This window comes from Panthera tigris, chromosome D1, assembly GCF_018350195.1.
Source record: "Panthera tigris isolate Pti1 chromosome D1, P.tigris_Pti1_mat1.1, whole genome shotgun sequence".
NCBI lineage: Eukaryota > Metazoa > Chordata > Mammalia > Carnivora > Felidae > Panthera > Panthera tigris.
Window position 1 is genome coordinate 32,677,678 of NC_056669.1, and position 26,907 is coordinate 32,704,584.

At 36.2% G+C, this 26,907-nt stretch overlaps 1 protein-coding gene across 1 annotated transcript in view; it reads right to left on the reverse strand.

Annotated features, from left to right (window-relative positions):
- The window catches only part of ARHGAP42 (Rho GTPase activating protein 42), a 309,496-nt gene that overhangs the window by 41,891 nt on the left and 240,698 nt on the right, over positions 1-26,907 (reverse strand). The window contains exons 9-12 of the mRNA XM_007089137.3: positions 24,565-24,665; positions 22,539-22,648; positions 19,884-19,962; positions 18,036-18,075 (exon numbers count right to left, since the gene is read on the reverse strand). Of these exons, the coding sequence (XP_007089199.2) occupies positions 18,036-18,075; positions 19,884-19,962; positions 22,539-22,648; positions 24,565-24,665 (330 nt within the window). The remainder of the gene's footprint in view (positions 1-18,035; positions 18,076-19,883; positions 19,963-22,538; positions 22,649-24,564; positions 24,666-26,907) is intronic.

A 26,907-nucleotide genomic window follows, 5' to 3' on the forward strand; every position in this document is an offset into this window, starting at 1 on the left:
GAAATAATAAAATGCCCTTAATACCCAAACAAGTCTTGGAAAAGATAACAAAACTGGAGATCTCACAATACGATACTTCAAGTTATATTAGAAAGTGATAGTAATCAAAACAGTATGGTACTGGCACAAAAACAGACACACAGATCAACAGAACAGAACAGAAAGCCTGGAAATAATTCTAAAATTATACGGTCAATTAATCTTTGAAAAAGGAGGGAATAATTTGCAATGGGAAAAAGATGGTCTCTTCAACAAATGGTGCTGGGAAAAATGAACTGCAAAAGAATGAAACTGGACCACTTTCTTACACCATACACAAAAATCAACTCAAAATGGATTAAGGACCTGAATGTGAGACCTAAAACCACAAAAATCCTAGAAGAGAGCACAGCCAGTAATTTCTCTAACATCAGCTGTACCATTTTTCTTGGTATGTCTTCTGAGGCAAGGGAAATAAAAGCAAAAATAAACTACTGGGACTACATCAAAGCAAAAAGCTTCTGTAGTGCAAAGGAAACAACCAACAAAGCTAAAAGTCAGCCTACTGAGTGAGAGAAGATATTTTCAAATGACATATTTGATCAACGGTTAGTGTCCACAATATATAAAGAACGTATATAACTCAACACCCCAAAACAAATAATCCAATTAAAAAATGGGCAGAAGTCACAGACATTCCTGCAAAGAGAGTACACTTCTCATGATGAGCACTGAGTAATGTATAGTATTGCTGAATCACTATATTGTACACTTAAATCTAATAGAACACTGTATGTTAACTATACTGGAATTAAAATTAAAAACTTAATAAAATATATATTTGTTGAAGAAATACATTCACATACACATAAAAAGAAAAAGGAAGACATAGTATATATGTACAATAAAATATTATTTAGCCATAAAAATACCGAAATCTTGCATTTGCAACAACATGGATGGAGCTAAAGAGTACAAGTTATACAAAATAAGCCAGTCAGAGAAAGACAGATAATATATGATTTCACTAACAGGTAGAATTTAAGAAGCAAAACAAAGGAGCAAAGGGAAAAAAAGGGGGAGAGAGAGAGAGAGAGAGAGAGCTAAAACCAAGAAACTGACTCTTAGCTATAGAGAATAAACCAGTGGTTACCAGAGGGGAGGTGGGTGGGGGACTGGGGGAAATTGGTGAAGGGGATTAAGAATATACTTATCGTGATGCACACTGAGTAATATATGGAACTGCTGAATCACTATATTGTACACCTAAAACTAATATAAACACTGAATGTTAACTATACTGTAAGTAAAATTTAATAAATAATAATAAAATAAAAACATAAAAAATAAAAATAAAAAAAGATGGAGCATTAAACATTCATATAGCTTAACAGAAATCCAGAATAAAAAATATATATCAGAATTCAAGAAGGGGTGCCAACAATAGGCAAAAATTTTTTAAGAAATCCTAGACAGAAAACCATTGAAACCTTTGAGGATTGAGAAATCCATGGACCAAAAAACTAGAAGTACTGAACTGGAAAGATACTTCTCATGTGTTGTTAGTAAAAAACAAACAAACAAACAAAAAAACCCACAAAGTAATCAACAGACAGTATGACCCAATTTCTTAAACTGTGAAGTTTGAGGATGTGTTTCTATTTTTCCTAGGGAAAAAAAAAAAAAACACTTTAGAAAGATCTATGCAAGTAAGAAAAAGGAGAACAGAAGGTAGAAATTATCATTTTTATTCACTAGACTTTGAAAGAGTCCAATACTTAAAAAATATATAGTTCTTTAGAACTTTTAAAAAAATAAATAGATTAAATCATTTTAAAATGCCCAAACTAAAAAACGTATTGTTACCCATAGGAACTGGCTCATTTATTTCTCTATTCTCAGGTCCCTAAGTCAAGTAAACAGAACTCAGTCAATGCTTTGGGTTAACTCAACAATACAAGAATGAATAGTCATTAAACAAGCATCTTTTAAGAGTTCACTACATAATTGAAGTTCCTTTTGATTAGCAAGAAGGGATTTTTTGTTTCCAATCAACTAAAAGGCCAATCATAACAATCTACATTCTGGTTTTTAAAATATTTATTGAACACAAGAAAACAGGTAAATGGAGAGGTAAGGAATCTATTATTTTCATTCTTCACAACAAAAACTGAGCCAAAAAATGTAACCCTAGGTAGAAACAAGCAGTTTTAAAATCAATTAAAATTGCAAGTTCCTGACATTTACAATATTTGGTTCTGGAGGTCACATTGCTCAACTTTTTGATAAAAATTAAGAAAGAGAAAACCATTTTTTAAAAAATTTTAATAAAACTTGCCTTTGGCAAAGTGAATGAAGACAACTGTGGTATCTATATATGTAGATACATATATATGTGGTATCTATATCTATGTTTATACATGTAATAAACAGAATTTCTTTAAGTATCCACTTGGAGAAGAATAAGCAATAACCAGGCTATATTGAAGGTATAATAGGATGTTTGGCAACACTACCCCAGTCTATTCTAATAAAACAATATTACAGGCTCCCACAAATAATAAAATCTTATATACATTCACTCTGAATGCCAGGCCATTCCATAAGTGCCACTGTATGGATGTGGCCCATGATCTTGTGCTTTAGCTCATTTACATAATATGAATAATTAAAACACTATTAATCAATTCAATGATACGGAAAAATATACTGTGTTGGCAGAAAATAACCATGCATTTTTGTTTTGTTTCCTCTAAACAACCTTTGATACTGCCAAAGGAGTTTCCATAGTGCAGAGATAGCACCTACATTGAATCTGGGGTTGAATCTCAGCTCTAATATAAACTGCTGTATGAATGGGAACATGCATAATAATGCTTATGAACTCTAGTTCTTTCATTTATAAAATGAGGGAAATGATAACACGTATGTAAAATGAAGAACAAAACCAGGTGAAGCACTGAAAAGCATCAAATAATGTAACAAACCTAATTAAATGCTAGTTTCCTTCTCCATGTGCGCCTTCTATATATTACTGCTATATGAAGAAAAATAGAAGAAAAAAGGATAAAAGAAGTCAGTCATTAGTTCTAACCAGATGAAAGAGATAGTAGTTACTCTCTCACGTACTTGCTGTGTTACTAGGCATAGTTTTAACTTCTTTGTGTATCCGTTTCCTCTTCTACACAGTAAGGATAATAGAATTTTCTTTGTCAGAGGATTGTTCACAGATAAAATATGTTAACATTTGCCAAGCTCCTAGAGTAATGTCTGCAATATAGTAACTACTACAGAAGTGTTGGCTATTAGCTGCAGCAGCAGCTGGAAGAAAATATAAATATCTACATACATAAATTATATGAACAAGGTATTCTTTGGGCATGACTAAAGTCATTGGAGCTTCAGGAACTGTCCACCAGGAGTGTTAAAAAGGCATAATACATTACTTATTTTTAAATAATTGGAGCCAGGCCAATAATCTGTTTCTTGAAATAAATGTAAACCAGACATAAACCACTCAAGCCCTGTAACCTAGCTGGCCACTGAAAAGCAAGTTGGATATTAAAACATGTCTGTACAAGGTGAGGGAAGATGGTGGCATAGGAGGATGCTGGTCTCACCTCATCTTGCTGATCACTTAGATTCCACCCACATTTGCCTAAATAACCCAGAAAACCACCAGAAGACTAGCAGAACAGACTCTCTGCCAAGCATAGACAAGAGGTCCACAGAAGAGGATAGGAATGGTGGAGAGGTGGTGCATGCTACATGGACTGGCAGGAGGGAGCCGGGGCAGTGGAGGGGCAGCCTGCCCGGCAAGGCAGAGCCCCCAAAGTCTGGCTTGCAAAAGCAGAGGGGCTAGACTCTGTGAGTTCTGACAGCCAGCAGTACTTAACATCTGGAACGTTAAAAGTCAACAACTCTGCTCTTGCAGAGTGGGGAGGGTGAGAGGACACTGTGAGGGAGAGTTGTTGAGCCCCAGAAGATAGAGGTCAGCTCGATGGGGGAACAAAGGCCCTGGAAAGCGCCATTTCCCTCTCCCATCTCCCAGCCGAAATTCCAAAGGGAACCAGTTCCCGTCACTAAACTTTCTTTCTTCACAGAAATGCCCAACGCTGTGCTTCTGTGGATCCATCCCTCCAACGGGCCTGCCTCCCTCCTGGTGCTGCAGGGCCCCTCCCACAGGGACCACCAAAGGCAAAGTTAGCTAAGCCTACCCCTCCTGCCCCTGTGCACCTTGCAGATTCACCTTGGCTAATATGCCCTTGGCCAGATCCCATCTAAGCAGCACCACAAACCTGGTAGTATGCAAGTATCCCAGACAAGGCCCACACCACTCCACAGTGAGTCCTCCTCCTGGGAGAGGGGAAGATAAGGTACACACCAGACTGACTGTGGCCCCAGCGGTGGGCTGGGGGCAGACATCCAGACTGAACTGTGGCCCCGCTCACCAATACAAGTTACTCCAGCCAGCACAGGGGAAGAGCCCTGTAGTTCTGCACCACTCCAGGGACTATCCAAAATGACAAAACGGAAGAATTCTCTCAAAAGAAACTCCAAGAAGTAGCGACAGCTAATGAATTGATCAAAAATGATTTAAGCAATAAAATGGAACAAGAATTTAGAATAATAGTCATAAAATTAATCCCTGGGCTTGAAAAAAGCATAGAGAACAACAGAGAATCTATTGCTACAGAGGTCAAGGGACTAAGAAATAGTCATGAGGAGCTAAAAAATGCTATAAAGTGCAAAATAAAATGGAGGTGGCCATAGCATGAATTGAAGAGGCAGAGGAGGGAATAGGTGAATTAGAAGATAAAATTATGGAAAAAGAGGAAGCTGAGAAAAAGAGAGATTAAAAAAATCCAGGAGTATGAGGGGAGAATTAGAGAACTAAATGATATAATCAAATGGAACAATATCCTTATCATATGAATTCCAGCAAAAGAAGAGAGAGAGAAAGGGGCTGAAGGTGTACTTGAACAAATCATAGCTGAGAACTTCTCTGATCTGGGGAAGGAAAAGGCATTGAAATCCAAGAGGCACACAGAACTCCCTTCAGATGTAACTTGAATCGATCTTCTCCAAGACTTATCATAGTGAAACTGGCAAAATACAAGGATAAAGAGAAAATTCTGAAAGCAGCCTGGGATAAACATGCTCTAACACATAAAGGGAGACCAATAAGACTAGTGACAGACCTATCTACTGAAACGTGGCAGGCCAGAAAGGAATGGCAGGAAATCTTCAATGTGATGAACAGAAAAAATATGCAGCCAAGAATCTTTTATCCAGCAAGTCTGTCATTCAGAATAGAAGGAGAGATAAAGGTCTTCCCAAACAAAAACTGAAGGAATTCATCACCACTAAACCAGCCCTACAAGAGATCCTAAGGGGGATTCTGTGAGTGAAATGTTGCAAGGACCTGAGTACCAGAGACATCACTACAAGCATGAAATCTACAGACATCACAATGACTCTAAACCCGTATCTTTCAATAATAACACGGAATGTAAATGGACTAAATGCTCCAACCAAAAGACATAGGGTATCAGAATGGATAAAAAAACAAGACCCATCTATTTGCTGTCTACCAAAGACTCATTTTAGACCTGAGGATACCTTCAGGTGGAAAGTGAGGGGATGGAAAACTATCTGTCATGTTACTGGAAATCAAAAGAAAGCTGGAGTAGCCATACTTATATCAGACAAACTAGACTTTAAATTAAAGGCTGTAACAAGAGATGAAGAAGGGCATTATATAATAATCACAGGGTCTATCCATCAGGAAGAGCTAACATTTAAATGTGTATGCGCTGAATACGGGAGCCCCCAAATATATAAAACAATCACAAACATAAGGAACCCTATTGATAAGAATGTGGTAATTGCAGGGGATTTTAACACCCCACTTACAACAATGGATAGATCATCTAGACACAGGATCAATAAAGAAACAAGGGCCCTGAATGATACATTGGATCAGATGGACTTGACAGATATATTTAGAACTCTGCATCCCAAAGCAACAGAATATACTTTCTTCTCGAGTGCACATGGAATATTCTGCAAGACAGATCGCACACTGGGTCACAAAACAGCCCTTAATAACTATAAAAGAATTGAGATAATACCATGCACACTTTCAGACCACAGTGCTATGAAGCTTGAAATCAACCACAGGAAAAAGGCTGGAAAACCTCCAAAAGCATGGAGGTTAAAGAACACCCTATTAAAGAATGAATGGGTCAACCAGGCAATTAGAGAAGAAATTAAAAAATACATGGAAACAAATGAAAATGAAAATACAACAATCCAAACACTGGGATGCAGTGAAGGCAGTCTTAGGAGGAAAATACATTGCAATCCAGGCCTATCTCAAGGAACAAGAAAAACCCCAAATACAAAATCTAACAGCACACCTAAAGGAACTAGAAGCAGAACAGCACAGACACCCCAACCCCAGCAGTCGAAGAGAAATAATAAAGATCAAAGCAGAAATAAACACTATAGAGTACAAAAAAACTGTAGAGCAGATAATTGAAACCAAGAGTTGGTTTTTTGAAAAAATAAACAAAATTGATAAACCTCTGGCCAGGCTTCTCAAAAAGAAAAGGGAGACAATCCAAATAGATAAAATCATGAATTAAAATGCAATTATTACAACCAACCCCTCAGAAATACGAGCAATTATCAAGGAATACTATGAAAAATTATATGCCAACAAACTGGACAACCTGGAAGAAATGGACAAATTCCTAAGCACTCACACACTTCCAAAACTCAAACAGGAAGAAATAGAAAACTTGAACAGACCCATTACCAGTGAAGAAATTGAATCAGTTATCAAAAATCTCCCAACAAAAAAGAAACCAGGACCACATGGCTTCCCTGGGGAATTCTACCAGACATTCAAAGCAGACATAATACCTATCCTTCTCAAGCTGTTCCAAAACATAGAAAGGGAAGGAAAACTTCCAGACTCATTGTATGAAGCCAGCATTACTTTGATTCCCAAACTAGACAGAGACCCAGCAAAAAAAGAGAACTACAAGCCAATATCCCTGATGAATATGCATGCAAATATTCTCAACAAGATACTAGCAAATCGAATTCAACAGCATATAAAAAGAATTATTCACCATGATCAAGTGGGATTCATTCCTGGGCTGCAGGGATGGTTCAACATTTATGAAAAGCCCACAGCTAATATCATCCTCCATGGGGAAAAACTGAGGGCTTTCCCCCTGAGATCAGGAACACGACAGGGATGTCCACTCTCACCGCTGTTGTTTAACATAGTGTTGGAAGTGCTAGCATCAGCAATCAGACAACAAAAGGAAATCAAAGGCATCAAAATTGGCAAAGATGAAAGCAAGCTTTCACTTTTTGCAGATGACATGATACTATACATGAAAAACCCAACAGACTCCATGAAAAGTCTGCTAGAACTGATACATGAATTCAGCAGAGTCATAGGATGCAAAATTAATGTACAGAAATCAGTTGCATTTTTATACTAATAATGAAGCAACAGAAAAACAAATAAAGAAACCGATCCCATTCACAATTGCACCAAGAATCATAAAATACCTAGAAATAAACGTAACCACAGATGTAAAAGATCTGTATGCTGAAAACTATAGAAAGCTTATGAAGGAAATTGAAGAAGACACAAAGAAATGGAAAAACATTCCGTGCTCATGGATTGGAAGAATAAATATGGTTAAAATGTCAATACTCCCCAAGCAGTTTACATATTCAATGCAATCCCATTCAAAATTGCACCAGCATTCTTCTTGAAGCTAGAACAAGCAATCCTAAAATTTGTATGGAACCCCAAAAGAGCCTGAATAGCCAAAGTAATATTGAAGAAGAATACCAAAGTGGGAGGCATCAAAATCACCGACTTTAGCCTCTACTACAAAGCTGTAATCATGAAGACAGCATGGTATTGGCACAAAAACAGAAACATAGACCAATGGAATAGAATAGAGACTCCAGAATTGGACTCACAAATGTATGGCAACTAATCTTTGACAAAGGAGGAAAGAATATCCAATGGAAAAAAGCCAGTGTCTTTTTTTTTTTTTTAATTTTTAACGTTAATTCATTATTGAGAGACAGAGCATGAGCAGGGAAGGGGCAGAGAGAGGGAGACACAGAATCCGAAACAGGCTCAGGCTCTGAACTGTCAGCACAGAGCCTGACACAGGGCTCGAATTCACAAACTGCCAGATCCTGACCTGAGCTGAAGTCAGACACTCAACATACTGAGCCATCCAGGCACCCCAGAAAGACAGTCTCTTTAACAAATGGTGCTGGGAGAACTGGCCAGCAACATGCGGAAGAATTAAACGAGACCACTTTCTTACACCATTCACAAAAATAAACTCAAAATGGATAAAGGACCTGAATGTGAGACAGGAAACCATCAAAACCCTAGAGGAGAAAGCAGGAAAAACCTCTCTGACCTCCGCTGCAGCAATTTCTTACTTGACACATCTCCAAAGGCAAGGCAAAAATGAACTATTGGGACCTCATGAAGATAAAAAGCTTCTGCACAGCAAAGGAAACAATCAACAAAATTAAAAGACAACGAACGGAATGGGAAAAGATATTTGTAAATGACCTATTGGACAAAGGGTTAGTATCTAAAATCTATAAAGAACTCATCAGACTCCACACCTGAGAATACTCCAGTGAAAAAATGGGCAGAAAACATGAATAGACACTTTTCTAAAGAAGACATCCAGATGGCCAACAGGCACATGAAGAGATGCTCAATGTCACTCCTCATCAGGGAAATACAAATCAAAACCACACTGAGATACCACCTCACACCAGTCAGAGTGGCCAAAATGAACAAATCAGGAGACTATAGATGCTGGCGAGGATGTGGAGAAATGGGAACCCTCTTGCACTGTTGGTGGGAATGCAAATTGGTGCAGCCACTCTGGAAAACAGTGTGGAGGTTCCTCAAAAAATTAAAAATAGATCTACCTTATGACCCAGCAATAGCACTGCTAGGAATTTACCCAAGGGATACAGGAGTGCTGATGCATAGGGGCACTTGTACCCCAATGTTTATAGCAACACTTTTAACAATAGCCAAATTATGGAAAAAGCCTAAATGTCCAACAACTGATGAATGGATAAAGAAATTGTGGTTTATATACACAATGGAGTACTACGTGGCAATAAGGAAGAATGCAATATGGCCTTCTGTAGTAACGTGGATGGAACTGGAGAGTGTTATGGTAAATGAAATAAGTCACACAGAGAAAGACAGATACCATATGTTTTCAGTCTCACGTGGATCCTGAGAAACTTAACAGAAGACCATGGGGAAAGGGAAGGAAAAAAAAAGTTACAGAGAGGGAAGGGGGCAAACCATAATAGACTCTTAAAAACTGAGAACAAACTGAGGGTTGATGGGGGGTGGGAGGGAGGGGAAACTGGGAGGTCGGCATGAGGAGGGCACCTGTTGGGATGAGCACTGGGTGTTGTATGAAAACCACTTTGACAATAAATTTCATAAAAAAATTAAAAAAATAAACACGTGTATACTTTCATCATACTTCAGTAAATCACAATGAACATACACTTCCTCTCACTGGAAGTGAACAGATTGCAGTATGCTGGGGTTACTGTTCACCCATACCTGTTGCCCCTTCCTGCAGAAAAGATTATGTTTCTTAGCTCCCTCAAAGGCAAGATTGGCCATGTGATAGACACTAACCAATGAAATATGAATGGAATTAAAAGATGCCATTTTCCAGCAGGCACTAAGTAAGTCAATATGATTCTGCCAATCCTGTTGAGGTCTGGGGAAAGAGGTCAAACAGCATACTCTGTCTCCAAGTTCCTGATGTAGGAGACGGTCACAAAATGTGGTGTTTCTGAAGGAAGTGAAGGAAAATATATTCTGTAATGGAAAACACACAACCTCCTAAAGCCATGAAGAGGTTATTGCATTTAATGTCAGTGTTATGAGGACTGAACAAAGCAGGTTCTTTATAGCTTAAAGGAAAATTAGGAACTCCAAAGTGTTCAACTGAAATATCAGTTGAAATGGTCCTTACAAAAACAAATCACATCATTAAAGGCTGATAATTTATCATCATTCTTCTTGAATGAAGGACAAGGCACTCCTGCTTAACAGTACAGAGTACCCATCCTATACAGTGGAAATACAGTAGTGAATCAGGACTCAGTGCCTGGGTCAGAGCAGGCAGTCCATAAATGCTTATTAATTGATGGCTTGCTAGTTACTGGTTTGCATGTGGGTTGTGCAGGTACCCTTGCTAATGCTTTCTAGAAGGGTTAGAGCTTGGCTAACAAGAGAAAAATTTTGTCAACTCCTCCCCAGATCGCTTACTCCCTGTCCCATATCTCCCTGCTAAAGAAAGGGGCAGAAGGATATGTAAAATACAAATACCACCAAATTCCCAGGGATTGAACACTATAATATTAATGATACTTGGCTTTCAGAGGTAGAAGTAGGAAACAAGCTAACTTAAAGAACTTTTATATTCAATCAAAAGTTAAGTGTAAACATCATTTTTTTTCCTCCGGAAACTATTCAGGGATAAAGCTTTTATTGAAATCCAAATAAAGTTTCTATAAATAAAAATAAAGGCAGTTTAGCAGCATAATAGCTATTAATCTCAACAGAATTCAAACAGCCATGAGGAAATGAAAAAGAATAGTCTTCTATACAGCTAACAAAGCAAAAGTCCTTGTACCTTCAATTTCCTAGCAATTAAAAACCCAGCATGTCCTTACAGATGTAATCTACTTGGCCTTACAGTACCTTCTCAGGGTTGACAAAACAAAGCAACACTTGTCTTTAATTTCTAATTCACTTTTCTAATCTGCCAATTCAGATTAAAAATCAACATATCACAGATAACTAATATCATATTATCCATGGCTTGAAAGAAACAGAAAAAAGGAATGAGTGCATTTATTGGTGTTTGTGTCCCACAGGACCATTTATCTTCTCCCTGCTTCTTAGGAAGCAGTTAACTCTCCACAGCCCTGGCCCAACCTGTTACTTCTTCCTGATCTGCCCATGAAAAGTATTTGAACTATAAACCCTCTTCCTGGATCTCAGTGATAGAAACAAAATTATTTGATCACAGGTGTGGGAGAGGATGTGGTGAGGAGGAGGATGTAACCCAGGGACATCTGAGAACTTCCAAAATTAAATTATTTAGACAGTAGTGTGAGGCTCAAAAACTTCATGACAGATGGCAAATGCCTAGGATAAGAAGAATGAGCTCAACTTTCTTTTCTTTATTGTTGGGGAGAACATGTTACCAAAGCACACATGGGGAAAGTCACCGACAGACAGTGGCAGAAATTGAGAGTTTGGGGGAAATTCTGAAAGTATTTTCTGGTCCAATCATGAGGACATGTAGACATGTACATGAGGACTGAATGTTGAGTGACTGTTATTTATGTGACCAAATTATGACTTTCATTAGCAGAAACATCATTTGAAAGGACTTTTTTCCCATTTACAATACCTGGAATAAAGTAAGTACACAATGGAATACTGATGAACCAAACTGAATGAGAGAATGAGAATTTAGTACCTTTTCTCTCACAGTTCTCACTTTCTCCAGACCTAGGGTAGAAGGACCAACTGAAAAACCATCACACAAAACATGTTTGAGTGGGGACAAGCCTCAGGGTACCAACAGAGAATGCAGAGCAAGCAAGCCTAGGAAAAATGACAACTGCCTCTATCTCTTTAACTAGTCCCAAGATGAAGATTTTGGGACATAGAAGTTTTTTCACAAAAAATAATTTGCTTCAAACAGTATGGTACTGGCACAAAAACAGATACACAGATCAACAGAATAGAATAGAAAGCCTGGAAATAAAGCCAACTTATCTTTGAAAAAGGAGGGAAGAGTTTACAATGGGAAAAAGATGGTCTCTTCAACAGATAGTACTGGGAAAAATGAACTGCTACATGCAAAAGAATGAAACTGGACCGCTTTCTTACACCATACACAAAAATCAACTCAAAATGGATTAAGGACCTAAATGTGAGACTTGAAACCACAAAAATCCTAGAAGAGAGCACAGCCAGTAATTTCTCCAACATTGGCTGTAACAACATTTTTCTCGATATGTCTTCTGAAGCAAGTGAAATAAAAGCAAAAATAAACTACTGGGACTACATCAAAGCAAAAAGCTTCTGTAGTGCAAAGGAAACAACCAACAAGGCTAAAAGTCTACTGAATGAGAGTATATATTTGCAAATGACAATCTGATAAACGGTTAGCATCAAAAAAATATACAAAGAACTTATATAAGTCAACACCCAAAAACAAATGATTCAATTAAAAAATGGGCAGAAAAGGGGCCACCTGGGTGGCTCAGTTGGTTAACCATCCAACTTCAGCTCAGATTATGATCTCATGGTTTGTGGGATCAGATCCCACGCCGGGCTCTGTGCTGACAGCTCAGAGCCTGGAGCCTGTTTCAGATTCTGTCTCTGTCTCCCCTGCTCATTGTCTCTCTTTTTTCTCTCTCTTTCTCAAAAATGAAATAAACATTAAACATTTTTTTAAAAAAATGGGCAGAAGATATGGACAGACATTTCTCCAAAGAAGACATTCAGATGACCAGCAGACACATGAAAAGATATTCAACATCACTCATCATCAGGAAAATGCAAATCAAAACAATGAGAGATCACCTCACCCCTGTCAGAATGACTAAAATAAAAAAAAAACAAAACAAGAAACAACAAAAGTTGGCTAGGATGAGGAGGAGGAAAAGGAACGCTTGTGCACTATTGGGCGGAAATACAAACTGGTGCAGCCACCATGGAAGATAGTATGGAGGTTCCTCAAAAAATTAAAAATAGAACTACCCTATTACCCAGGAATCACACTACTGAGTATTTACCCAAAGAATACAAAAACACTAATTCAAAAAGATATATGTGCTTCTATCTTTATTGCAGCATAATTTACAATAGCCAAACTATGGAAGCAGCCAAAGTGTCCACTGATAGATGAATGGGTAAAGAAGATGTGGTATATATACAGAATGGAATATTACTAAGCCATAAAAAAATGAAATATTACCATTTGCAACAACATGGATGGAGCTAGAGAGTATAACGCTAAGTGAAATAAGTCAGTCAGAAAAAGACAAATACCATATGATTTCACCCATATGTGGAATTTAAGAGAGAAACCAAGAAACAGACTCCTCACCACAGAGAACAAACATGGTTATCACAGGGGAGGTAGGTGGGGAATCAGTGAAATAGGTGATAGGGATTAAGAAGTAGACTGTGATGAGCACTGGATGATGTATGGGTTTACTAAATCACTATATTGTACACTTGAAACTAATAGAACACTGTATGTTGACTAGACTGGAATTAAAACTTAAAAAAATTGAACTACCCTCCAATCCAGTAATCATATTACTGGGTATTTACCCCCAAAATACAAAAACACTAATTCAAAGGGATACATGCACCCATATGTTTACTGTAGCATTATTCTCAATAGCCATATTATGGAAGCAGCCCAAGTGTCCATTGATTCATGAATGAATAAAGAAGATGTGGCATATATACATAAAATGGAATATTACTTAGACATCAAAAGGAATGAAATCTTGCCATTTGCAATGACATAGATGCAGCCAGAAAGTATGTCTAGTGAAATAAATCAGTCAGAGAAAGACAAATGCCATACGATTTCACTCATACATGGAATTTAACAAACAAAACATAGGAGAGCAAAAGACAAACCAAGAAACATTCTCTTAACTACAGAGAACAAACTAGTGGTTACCAGAAGGGGGTGATAGGTGAAATAGGTAAGGAGGATTAAAGGAAGACTTACCACGATGTGCACTGAGTAATGTATAGAATTGTTGAATCACTATACTGTACTCTTGAAACTAATATAACACTGTATGTTAACTCTACTGGAATTAAAATAAAAACTTAGTAAAACAAAAAAAAATTGTTTTTTTGAAAGTGGGCTCAAATATGGAGAACTATTGGTGTGTTATTCTTTAACAAAACATCCCTAATGGTATAGCTTGAGGGAGAGTTTAGTTCTAATCTTACCTAATAATATCTGTTTAATAATGATAATAGACATTGCTATTCTCAAAGTGTATGCATTCCCAAAGTCTTAGAATTTCAAGAAAAGAATACTGTAGCAAGCATTTTTTACAACCAGAAAAGCATTTGTGGACCAATTTTTCAGTTTTTGTACTTGATGCTTTTTTGTTGTTGTTAAGATGAGTTAAACTTTCCTTCTCTACTGAATTACAGGCTAGTCTTATTTGCAGCATCTATAGTTCAAAAACCACAAAGTCCTGAGATTTTTTCACGTTAGGTTTATAAAAAATAGTCTGGTAACAGTGAAAGAATAGTTTTACTCTTCATTTCATAGCGTATCTTCTCTGTATATTCACAATATGGCTCTATTTTAGGATGCTAGATAGTTTTTGCTCTATTACCATTAGGCTTTTTAGTGAAAGCACAAACACAACCACTTTTAACGGTTGACATTGAAAACACATTTTTACCTGAGTTTTTATATTTTACTATCCTAAGGTTCATTATTAGCCTTATCAGTTCAAAAACATAAACACATCCCATACAAAACTGAGTTTCCAAAGGATAGCTAGAGCATTTTATGATAAACAGAATCCATCTGAATTACCAAAGCTATAAAGATGCATTTCCCAATTTGGCAAATGAATCAAGACTAGTACTGGTTTCAAATAACAACTGAGAAGTTATTGATGGAAATTGACATAATTCCACTCTGGAAAGTAGTCAAATGTCTAAAAGGAACACAGAGATCTCAAAAAAACAGGATGATATCTAGAAAAATGGTAGAAGAGGTGAACATAAAGATAAAAGCTGCTCTGAACTCCCAATGTGATGAGCTTGCTTAATTCAAGATTTAAAAAAGAGGTCTGAGAACTTCACCATCACTGGAATATAATTTTAAACTGAAACAGGTAAAATTCTGGACATGTTGCTAGGAAGAAAACATGACACTTATTTCAGGTTAAAAAGGACCATATGCTTGAATCTAGAATACCATTAAGTGTTCACATATATCCTATAAGTTGTTAAATCACTAGTAAAATAGTGGTATATTGATAAGACACATGATAAAAGAGATAAGAGGTAAGATTACAGTCTGAGCAGAGATTCAAAGTTCCATTAATACATTTTAGACCTTGATGTAGTAAAACATTAAAAATTACATGCAAAAATGTTAAATTCTGAGGAGAGCCTCTCAACTTGTCTGAGAGGCAGGTCATTTCAGGGAAGGGACGTCATTGCATGTTGGGTTGACGAATGTTTAGAAAACCTTGTTCACCTAAGTTGTCAATACCAAAATGTCTACCCCTCAGCTGCAGGGAGCTTATTTCTAGAAGGTACATTTAATCCTGTCCTCCATTAACCAGAGTTTCTTTTTATTGATGGTACATGCCATTGTCTTGTCTTTTCAATAGAATAGTGATTCTCTTTGGGTGAGAAAATCTGAATCTCCAAGAATGTGGAAAAACAATCAGAAACAAGGATGATTTTGGATAAGTTGACCTTATGTCCACATAGTAAGACCTCTTGAAATCACTATGTAATTTTGTGTGTGATTTATTTAGAATGTTTAGAACAGTTAAAGGGACATTAATTTCAGCATTTATAAGTCAATTTATTAGATTACAGAAGATACCACAGGTTTAGAAAGATTATATTAGCCAGAATCACAAACTTGTTTTATTAGGGTGTTGCATTTGGGTGAATAAAATTTACTAGTTTTGTAATTATAATTTGTATGTCTAAAAAAGCTTCACTGATTAAATGTATAAATGGGGGAATTCTATCAAAGTTATAAAAACAAAATGAAAACATTTTTAAAAATTAGGACATTTATACATAAAATAAGATCTGTACATTGATTAAAAATAGGCTGAAAGAAAAAAATAGAGCTTAAGATAAAATAATAAAAATAAAACTTGAAACTAGGGTTAAGATTTATAACTTTGAGCACTACATTACTAATGAAGCAAACATAATTATAATATTCTTTTCTATCATCAAAATCTCCCCTTGGGCAATAAAAGCCTACTGGTACTCAGAGCAACAGTAAAAGCAAATGTGTGCTGAGCACACATCTCATGGAAGGCCTGTGTTAAGTACTATGAAGAAGGCTACAAGGTCCTGTCACAAGCTGTTCAGAGAACTAATAAGTCGGATACTAAAACACTATACCAAAAGCAAAATGTGAGAAATGACACAAACACATGGACTGTAGGATAGCTATTTTTCCGAAAAAAAAAAAAATTTTTTTACAATTATAAATGATGGCATAGTGATGTTTCAGGTGGCTAAGGCTACAAGAAAGTAGATTTCTGGAAAAGTCTTTAAGGCACTGAAGAAGCATGATGCCGTTCCATAACAGCATAAGTACATGTGACAACCTCCTTATTCAAATTTTCTAATTATTTTACAAACCCTAGTTTCCAGAAATGCATTACTGTTCAAATATATTCTCACTGACTTGACCACGTCCCTATTTAGAGCTTTATTCAATACCATATATAGGTTCAGTTTTTTCCAAAAATTCATCCTTGAGTAGTTCATTTGAATCTAAAAGAACTATCTTTCTTTTGAAAGAAACCAGTATATGAAAAATGAAACCAGTATTAGAAAACACATTTCAAACTCTACTCAAATGCAAATTATACAACATATTGCTCTTTAGGTAACTATTTAGAATGAACATTTGGTACTTATCTGTTGGTTAATATTTCTGTGATTAGATGTAAGCGGGCAATGGAAGATTTTATACTAATCACTTTCCTTGATTTGCAATAAAGAAATGCAAGAGTAAAAACTGGAAATAATTTTCCAAGTCTCTAACATTAGGAGTATCTTTTTTTTGAGAGAGACAGAGAGAGAGGTAGAGACAGAGGGAGAGAGAGAATCTTAAGCAGGCTCCACATTTAGCATGGAGCTCGACGTGAGACTCGATCTCACGACCCTGAGATCATGACCTGAGCCAAAATCAAGAGTCGGACACTTAACCAACTGAGCCACTCAGGCATCCCAGGGGTATTTTAAATCATGCTTTTTCTTTTGATAATTTCTGAAATTAATCACTAGGAAGCATTTCATTCATTTAAAGTAATAGGTTTTTTCATACACTTAATATTTATGATTTTCAAATGAATGCTTTCCCAGTTTTTATTTTTACTCCATTCTCAGTTGCATTTTATTAGCAATTTAAAAATTAGTCTGTTTTAAAAATAAATTTAGACATCATGAGAGAAAGTCAATTGAGTTAAATAAAACTTGAAATTGCTTTAGAAGATGTATACATAACCTTAGAAATAAATATACAGACTAATTTTAAATGTCAAATAATCTGACTACATAAGGTACATATGAAAATATTCTAAAATAACCAAGGGTAAAAGGTGGAAAAAAGGTAGCAGATGATTAAGGAGGATTGAGAATGTTATGGAAAAAACACATAAAATGTGTTTAATAAGAATGTTTTGCTACTAAGGACTCAGCAATTCTACATTGAGAAAACAGGTTTTCCTATATATCCCATGTGTTATGGACAATGTCTTATCACATCACACTCTTGGGTACAAAGTATTCATGTCTTCAGTCTTGTCAATGGCACAGAGAAACTAAAATAAAGAAGCCCTTTACTGCCATTAAAAATATTTTAAAAATCAACTAAATATCAACTGCTTCAAATCTCTTCCTGGGATAAAGCAAGGTACATACCTATAAGTAAATAAACACCAAATAAGTAAAAACTAATTTTGGTTACTAAAACACTAGTTTAATGCCTTTGCCTTGAGAAACTTCTCTGAATGAAAGTTTTAAATTTGCTTCACCATCAGACTTATGATATGTTTCTATTATTTTCCCAGAATTAACTCTTAATATCACATAATACTTTTGTGATAAAAAAGAAAAAAAAACTATGATAAAATTTTAAATAATTATTAAAGTGACTTACTTTCTTCTTTCTTGCTAATAATGGCAGGCAGAGTGTAAATCTGAAAAACAAAGGAAGTCTGATCAGTTAATGACCCAGCACAGAAACAGGGCGATATTGGTACAATGATACACAAAATGAGTACCTTGATTTCAAGATCTTACAACTAGTATGTCCATAGAGCCATTTCCCTACCCTATCAACCAACCTTGCTTCCCAAGCCTTTCCATCATGGCTATCCAGCCCTGGGCAAAGTTCTAGCCCTTTCCATTTGATTTATGTATCTCATTCTATTACCCAACATGATGCATAGTATGTATTCCTTCTTCAGGAAGGATTTCATGACAGATTTTACCAGATTGCTGCTTCCTCAAATTATCTCCTTAGTGTTTTGTTCTCAACATGTACAACCTTAACTTGTACTTGAGCTATCACATTGTCTTCTAAATTTGCTTTAGGTCAGGGCTTACCTCTCAACTATTAGTGGCAAAGAGTCAAGTCCTTTTGTTTTACTTTTTAATCTGTAATTGGCTGATACTTTTGTAAGTTATAATAAAATTAAAACATAACAAACACTATAAAGAATAGGTGCAGAGTCCAAAATTTTTATTATTAAACTCAATAGGTGTAAAATGACTACTTCTAATTGCTATAAAATTTTCCAGATGCTTAATCATACTTTCTGCACTCATTTTATTGTGGATTGGTAACAGTTTGAGGGATGGCCTCAAAGCCTAGGGTCCACACTTTATATAGTTCTGTTGTTGCACAGGTACTCTGCACCAAGGTTGTTCACAAATTATTTGCCAACTAAAGGATAGTTTTCAATGGATAGGGCAGGGCCTCCTATTTTCTCTGTGTGCCCATACCTCCAACCATCCAATGTGGTGTTCTTCATAAAGAAAACAGACAGTGATCGATGATTTATTCCTTTTTACATCAGCCTCCCTAATAATTTTAAGTAAATTATCATGGCCACATCAAAATAACTATTAAAACAGTGAAGATGTGGATGGGAGGGAAAATGTCAAGCCACAAGGCAGTTTTACCAAATGAGACTTTTTTTTTAATATGAAATTTATTGTCAAATTGGTTTCTATACAACACCCAGCGCTCATCCCAGCAGGTGCCCTCCTCAGTACCCATCTCCCATCCCCCATCAACCCTCAGTTTGTTCTCAGTTTTTAAGAGTCTTTATGTTTTGGCTCCCTCCCTCCCTAACCTTTTTTTTTTTTCTTCCCCTCCCCCAAATGAGACTTTTAAACAATGATATAGACCACAGGATTAGTTCTTACCCTAAACCTTTGCTCATCACACTGATCATAAAGCCTAACACAGGCCTTGCAAAGAGTGAGGACTTTATTATTAACTGAATAAAATAATCAAATCAGTACAGCCAAGTTCATGGTAAGTAATTTGTTAAAAAGTAATTTTAGGATTTTAAATTAGTCCTGGAAGTTATCCTGAGAAACAAATTAGAAAGTTGGTGTTATGTACCAGTGAGACAATACCAGAAAAACAGTAAGAGTCTACTCCTCTGATTTGCTGTATTAATATTTTCAAATATACTACAGACAAAAAATCCGGATATACTTTGTAATTAGAACAATAAAATCTAAAAAAAAAAATTAACATTTATTTTTAACATTATTTATTTATTTATTTATTTATTTGAGAAACAGAGCAGGAGCAGGGGAGGGACAGAGAGAGAGGCAGACAAAGAATCCGAAGCAGTCTCTAGGCTCTGAGCTGTCAGCACAGAGCCCAACACAGGGCTCAAACCCATGAACCGTGAGCTAAGCTGAAGTCAGACACTTAATCAACTGAGCCACCCAGGTGCCCCTAGAACAATAAAATCAAAATTCTTACTGGTTCTTTCCCATCCATGGCTTCGAGCCAGAGTTTCCGATTAGCTTCTGAGAATGCCTGTAATGTGATGATTCCATGCCTATTAAAAACAAATGTTTTATATATTTAATTTATTCCTGTTATGTCTTCACCCATTTATTATTTTTTTGTGGTTTTAAAAGTAAAGGTAAAATTTTAAGAAAAAGCAGGAAAGAAAAAAATGAAAAGAGAGGAAAAAAGAAAAGAGAAGAAAAAAAGAATTTAAAAAATGAAAAGAAAAAGACTTATGGTTCCTTTTAGAAAAATCACTATGAGGACACACACACACACACACACACACACACACACACATATTTTTAATTCTAATGGTTGCAAGTAGTAAAATCATTGGTTTAGGTATGACTGCCTGAAGAAGGCTAGTTTCAAACTCTTTCCTCTGAAATGGCCAAAAAGCATTCACCAAAGTCCAGAACCACCTAAACATTCTCCAATATTAGAATGATTAAGATTATGACCCCAATGTGGTACAATCTAGTCACTAAAAATAATTTCAATGAGTATATAGTAATATGAAAAGTTTCATACCATACCTAGTTAATTATTAAGAAGACATTAAAACCAAAGTGTTTATCTATATCATGATCACAATATTAAAATCAATTCATTTAAAAACAATTTTTCCCATGTACCCATTCTGAAATAGTTACTTGAGGATACATACACATTTCAAGAGAGAAAGAGTAAGAAAAGGGAAGGAGGAAAGCAATATAAGACAGAAAAAGACAGGAAATCCAGAAATAGTAAAATTGATCTAGTTAACTGCAAATTATCCAGAAAATAAATTTGAACAGGAAATTAAAGGGCTCTGTGAAGAGATACATTGAGGAGGAAATTTCATTTAAATATTGTATGATTAAAAACCAGTATGACTTAAAACTGTGACGAAGGCATATTATGCCTTGTGTAAACAGGAAAACAGATCATTGGAATGACAGGAAAAAGAAAAATGTATGTGAAGATTGTGATCACTTGATCTTAGAAAATCTAAGCCAGTATAAACAGAAATAATAAAATAATAATCAATATTTGTTGGCTGTTTATTATGTGCCAGGCACTATGTTGTAAATGTTACCTTTCTTATCTCATTTTATCCTCATAGGAACCCTTTGAGGTGACTACTTATTATCCTTATCCTTACAGATGAGCAAACTAAAGCAGAATTTAACAATGTGCCTCAGGGTTACAGAACCAAAAAGTGCTGCTGAAATAAAGAAAAATCACTAGCATGTTTGTATTTGTGTACATAGAAAATACAGAAGTTCCTACCACAAACTATTAAAACCAATAAGGAGCTCAACAACTATGCTGGGTATAGATTGATATATTAAAAAGATTAATAGCCTTTCTATCCATGAGCCTCAAACATTAGGAAAAAAATATATACTAATGAATTCTATTCAAAATTGCAATAAAATGAAGAGACTCAAGAATAAATCTAAAAAAAATATGTAAAATATTCAAAAAGAGTTCAACTGTCCATTAATTAATTAACAACTTCAATGCTACTCCAAATCAAAAACCCCAAAGGATTTTTGTGGAGACAAAGGGAAACTTAATAAGCAGATTCATAAAATGCAAAACCACAGGGCCAAAATATTTAATACAATTAAAAAAAAGTTTTAACGTTTATTTATTATTGAGAGACAGAGAGACACAGAGAGTAAGCAGGGGAGGGGCAGAGAGAAGGGGAGACACAGAATCCGAAGCAGGCCCCAGGCTCCAAGCTGTCAGCACAGAGCCCGACGCGGGACTCGAACTGACAAACTGTGAGATCCTGACCTGAGCTGAAGTCGGTTGCCCAACCAATTGAGCCACCCAGGCACCACTATTTAAAGAAGCATAAAAAGTGGGGGCCTTACCCTACTAAGTAGTTATAAGCGACATATATGTAAACTATAGTTTATAAGAGTATATAGAGTAAGCATTTTAAATAGTGCATTCACACAAAGCTAGAGTATTCAGAAAAGTATGGTAGTAATGCAGGGGAAGAGAAATAGATCATGGAATAGAATAGAGAGAAAGAAGTATATCTGTCCATATTTAGTTTCTGTTCTTCTTGTATTGATACAAGGAAAAAAAAAGTAGAGCTAAATATCCCCATTAGATTATAAACTCACATGCGCAACATTTATGTCTCTCCCAATGTCCCAATGTCCAGAACGGTGCTCTGCCCAGAGGAGGCACTGAATTTCACCGGCTGAAGGAAACTAATGGCATTCCCAGCTCTGTCTTATTATTCCTTGGAAGCAAGGCTACCAGGCTTCAAAAGTCCACAAAAAGGCTTACCCAGGCATGGTGAACAATGTTGTCAGGATCATTCGTAGTAAAGGGAACTCAAGTCCACCACAAATCCCCTAATGTAGTCATTTATGTTGATTTCCCAAATTCTTCTTTGAGTGATGTTGCTTTTTGCTAGCATTCTGTGTCTGATTTATTTATTGAATGCATCATGCAATATATATTTGTTGAATAAATACATAAAGAATGAAATAAATATGCATACTGTTTTTAAAGACTGAAAAACAAGTACCTGTATACTGTTTCATACTTATATCTAAACACAGAAACAAATAATTTAGCATATTAAAAATATAAAGTAAAAATAAAACCTCAAACCTTTCAACTACTTCTATGTCAAAGCAGAATCGTTTGTCAATTGAATCTGTCTTCCGTCGGATACAAGATTTCAATTTAAACATTTCTGGTGAACCAGTAACAAGGCCATTCTGAAACAAGAGGAACACATTATTGACGTGATGACAAGGGCAACTGAAAAATATTAAATATGCCATCTAAGGTTGCTTCCATTAAAATGTTAATTTAAAAAAAAAGTTAACTTAAAGGTTATATATAAAGGTCATAATCACATCCTGTCCTCTGAATACAGACTTTTTGCCTAATGTTAACTGCTCAATTATAATACAAACTGTTTTTTAATAAATTAATCACATATACTCATATTACTTAAATAATTTTGTGGCATGCCTGTCTAGTGGTCTTAAATACTTAAACTTATGTTAAATAGCTCTACAATGTACATTGTTTAGGACTTCAGATTTACAGAAGGTGTTATATCACAGTTACCTTAATGTCACAATTAGATATACAGAATGCTTGTCAGGATACAACACTGTTGCTCTGAATCAAATGCCCAAGGTTGCTAAGAGATTAGTATTGTTTATCTGTGTGTGTGTGTGTGTGGGAGGGGGCACACACGTGAGCAAGTATGTGTGCATGTGTGTGTGTGCGTGTGTGTGTGTATTAAAGTCTTATAGTATTAAATGATAATTGGTTCAAAGTCTCAGGAGAGCTACCAAAATAATACATTTCCAGTATTTGCTTGCTATAAATGTATGGCTTTCATACACAACACATGACTGCTCTGATGATAACCAACTGCTATTCTACTAGTGAAACCACAACTGTTTGGATAAGATCCAACACAAGCTGAAGCTGTAAGAATTCTCTTCTATATACCTGAGACACCAGTCACCTTAAGGAGAATGTTTACCTAATGTCTGGTTAATTCTGCTATCTTTGGTTACAAAGATCACAGATTTATTTATTAGCAGAAGTTTGGCTTGGTCTACTTGTTAACAGGTCACTGACTGTCACATAAGTGGGCTTTCAGGCAACATCTTTTCTTATGAAACCTTTAAAGTACAAACTAGCATGATTACAGCACTTAACTTCTCATGATGGCAGGAATTGAAGGTTACTTTTGCTCTGGTATGTTCTCCTTTATATTCTGTCTCTCCATTTGAATTATTAGACTCTATTGAATGCCCAAGCACAATAAGTTTCAGCTGATGTATTTGAGTATATATCTAAGTTAGATCAACATTTACCTCTGCTATGATCTATACCACAAATTAGCCAGGTGAGTCACTTACCTCGATTTTCTAATCTTTTAAAATAAGGCTAGACTAAATAATCTTTAGGATAACTCTCAGCTCTAGGATTCTTATATGATATGGCTTTAAATTATCTAATTCTTAAGTCCAGTCACTTGCCATATTCATATCATAACTCACAAAAAGACTGGAACCTCTACACAATAAAGGTGCTGCACTCTGTAGCAGTAGCACTTCCTTATATAAAGTACACTTTGTTTTATATTGTTCACTAGCCATGCGAGACATTCAGTGACCAATTTACTTTTGGGGTAAATGGGCATCAATTGATTCTTCTGAGAAAGTTTGCTGGCCAGCATTTCAGTAAACAGCACACAGTTTAGAAGAGGAAGCAGCATGCAGGGGCAAAAGGCAGCCTCCCACAGAGGCCACCTGGAGGAAAGATGCAGAGTCCTTGAGCCTGGTCCAGCCACCAACAGTCTCTACTGGGCTGCCAGCTACAAACAACTCTGCTGCCAGGGATATGGGAGGACACCTCTGTGGTCTCCTGAAGGATCCCTACATTGAACTCCACTCTTATAAACATTCCATGAGGAGATAAAGGAAAATCCTGGCCACTCTTTCAAGTCATCAAGATCACTGAACTTTGAGAAGACTTTTTTTGACTTTTTGATTTTTAAAAATTTTTTACATGTTTATTAGAAAAGCAAGCAAATGTGATTTTTTTTTTTTGCTTTGTTTCCATTACTTAACTAATAAACTCAGTTTTTTAAAAAAAGAAAACTCACCATTTTCCCACTGGATTTCATTTCTGAAACACTCATTGTAAATGTTTTACTTCCCTTATCATATGTACAATAATGTTTAATCCATGTAAAACCAAGCGGCCCTGATGTAAGGAAACAAATATTACAGATTGTTAATAAATGATTTGTGTCTAAGTTTGTACAGTTTTTGAGGCTATGATACACAACTGAGTATCTCCATAGGCCATGAAAGTTTAGAATATTTACTGTGAGAAAGGCCAGTGTTGGGGAAGAGTGGTATGGGGTAAAGTGTCTTGGAATCAAACGTGGCTTTACTTGCAGCACTGATACTCCTTTGTAGCTCAAGAGTTACATTACCTCTGAATTTCAGTTATCACAGTAAAAGTGACATATCTTACATTCCAAAGAGGTAGGAACAATGAGAAATAGCCTGAGTTACTATAACTGATATCCTTACTTATATCATTGTCCTTTACTCTCAAAACTGCCAGAAACTCTACTAAAACTTTAGCCAGGTCATTTCATCCACTTTGCTTATAACCCTCCAGTGGTTTCCCACTTCACTCCAGGTAAAAACCAAACAGCTGGGGTGCCCAGGTGGTTCAGCAGGTTAAGCATTCAACTTCAGCTCAGTCATGATCTCACGGTTTGTGAGTTCAAGCTCTGCGTCAGGCTCTGTATGACAGCTGAGAGCCTGGAGCCTGCTTGGGATTCTCTGTCTCCCTCTCTCTCTGCCCCTTCCCCGCTCATGCTCTGTCTCTCTCTCTCTGTCTTTCTCTCAAAAATAAATAAACATTAAAAGTATGAATACTTCAAAAAGGACTTAAAAAACAAAAGACGAAGAACCTATTACTATACACAATGGCCCTACATGTTCTGGCCCCTCATTACTGATCTGTCCTCGCATCTTACTACCTTCTGCCTTATATACTCTGCTCTAGGTACACTGCCCCTCCCCCTTGCTGATTATTGAACAGAGAGAATGCATTTCTACCCCAGGGCATTTGTACACCCTGTTCTTCTTCCAGCCTGAACTACTTTTCCTTCAGTTATCTGCATGGTGTGCATCGTTACTTTCTTCACATCTTTTCCTAAATGACACCTTTATAATACAGCCTTTCCTGCAGAGATATCTAACATCTCAACACTCTTACCTTGATATTTCTTATATCTCTCTAGCTTTATTTTCTTCTTGGCAGTTATCACTATCAAAAACATGATAAGTTTTATGAATTTATTCTATTTATTGTTTGTTTCTGCCACTAGACTATAAAGCTCTATACAGCAGGAACATGTGATGTTCTGCTCACTAGTTAGTATATTCTTTTCTTTTCTTTTCTTTTCTTTTTTTTTTTTTTTTTGAGAGAGAGAGAGAGACAGAGAGTGCACATGTGAGTGGGGGAGAGGGGCAAGGAGAGAAAGAGAGAGAGAGAGAGAGAGAGAGAGAGAGAGAGAGAGAGAATCCCAAGCAGACTCCACACTCAGCACCAAGCCTGATGTGGGGCTGGATCCCACAACCCTGAAATAAAGAATCAGAAAGAAAGAGAGAGAGAGAGGGAGAGAAAATCCCAAGCAGACTCCACACTCAGCACCAAGACTGATGCGGGGCTGGATCCCACAACCCCAAAATAAAGAATCAGATGCTCAACCAACTGAGCCACCCAGGCGCTCCTTACTAGTATATTCTTAATCCTTAGAACAGGCCCAGACATTAGCTGTCTCTCAATAAATACTTGACAAATGAATGAAGGAATTAATCATTCATCTTTCTAAGACTTCACTGAACTTGGAGTTATTTCCTCTTACCACTAATCTGAAAAAAGTGAACTCAACTCCTTAAAGTAAAAATAACTTTTAATTTTCATTTAAAAGAAAGCTATATATGTATAGTGCTCATTTTTACCCCTATAAATACTGTGCAACTCTTTCCCATAGCATACCACATTATTCTCCTATATTCTCCTTAAGGAATTAGATGCTGCTGCTTTACCAGGAATAGGGATGCACGGTGATTTAATTTTTCCATGACTAAGGTAGAAGACCTTCAGTTTTCCCACAGAGAAGCCAATTATCCTGTATTCAAAAGCCAGAGTGGGCTAATTGGGTTGAAAATGGAGTCCGTTTCCTCTACAACTTATCCATCTAGGCTCCCATCCTGCTTAACACCTGGATCTTTCTAGTAACAATTATGTACAATATTATTGCTGGCTTAGTTTCATAACCATATATTTAAAAGTGAGAAATTGTAATGTAACAATGTACCACTTGATAAAAGTGTTTCATGAGCCATTTGAATTTTTTTTCTATAATAACAGTGCCCTTGGTGTCATATTTAGCTTTAAAATACTTAAACAACTCCAGAGT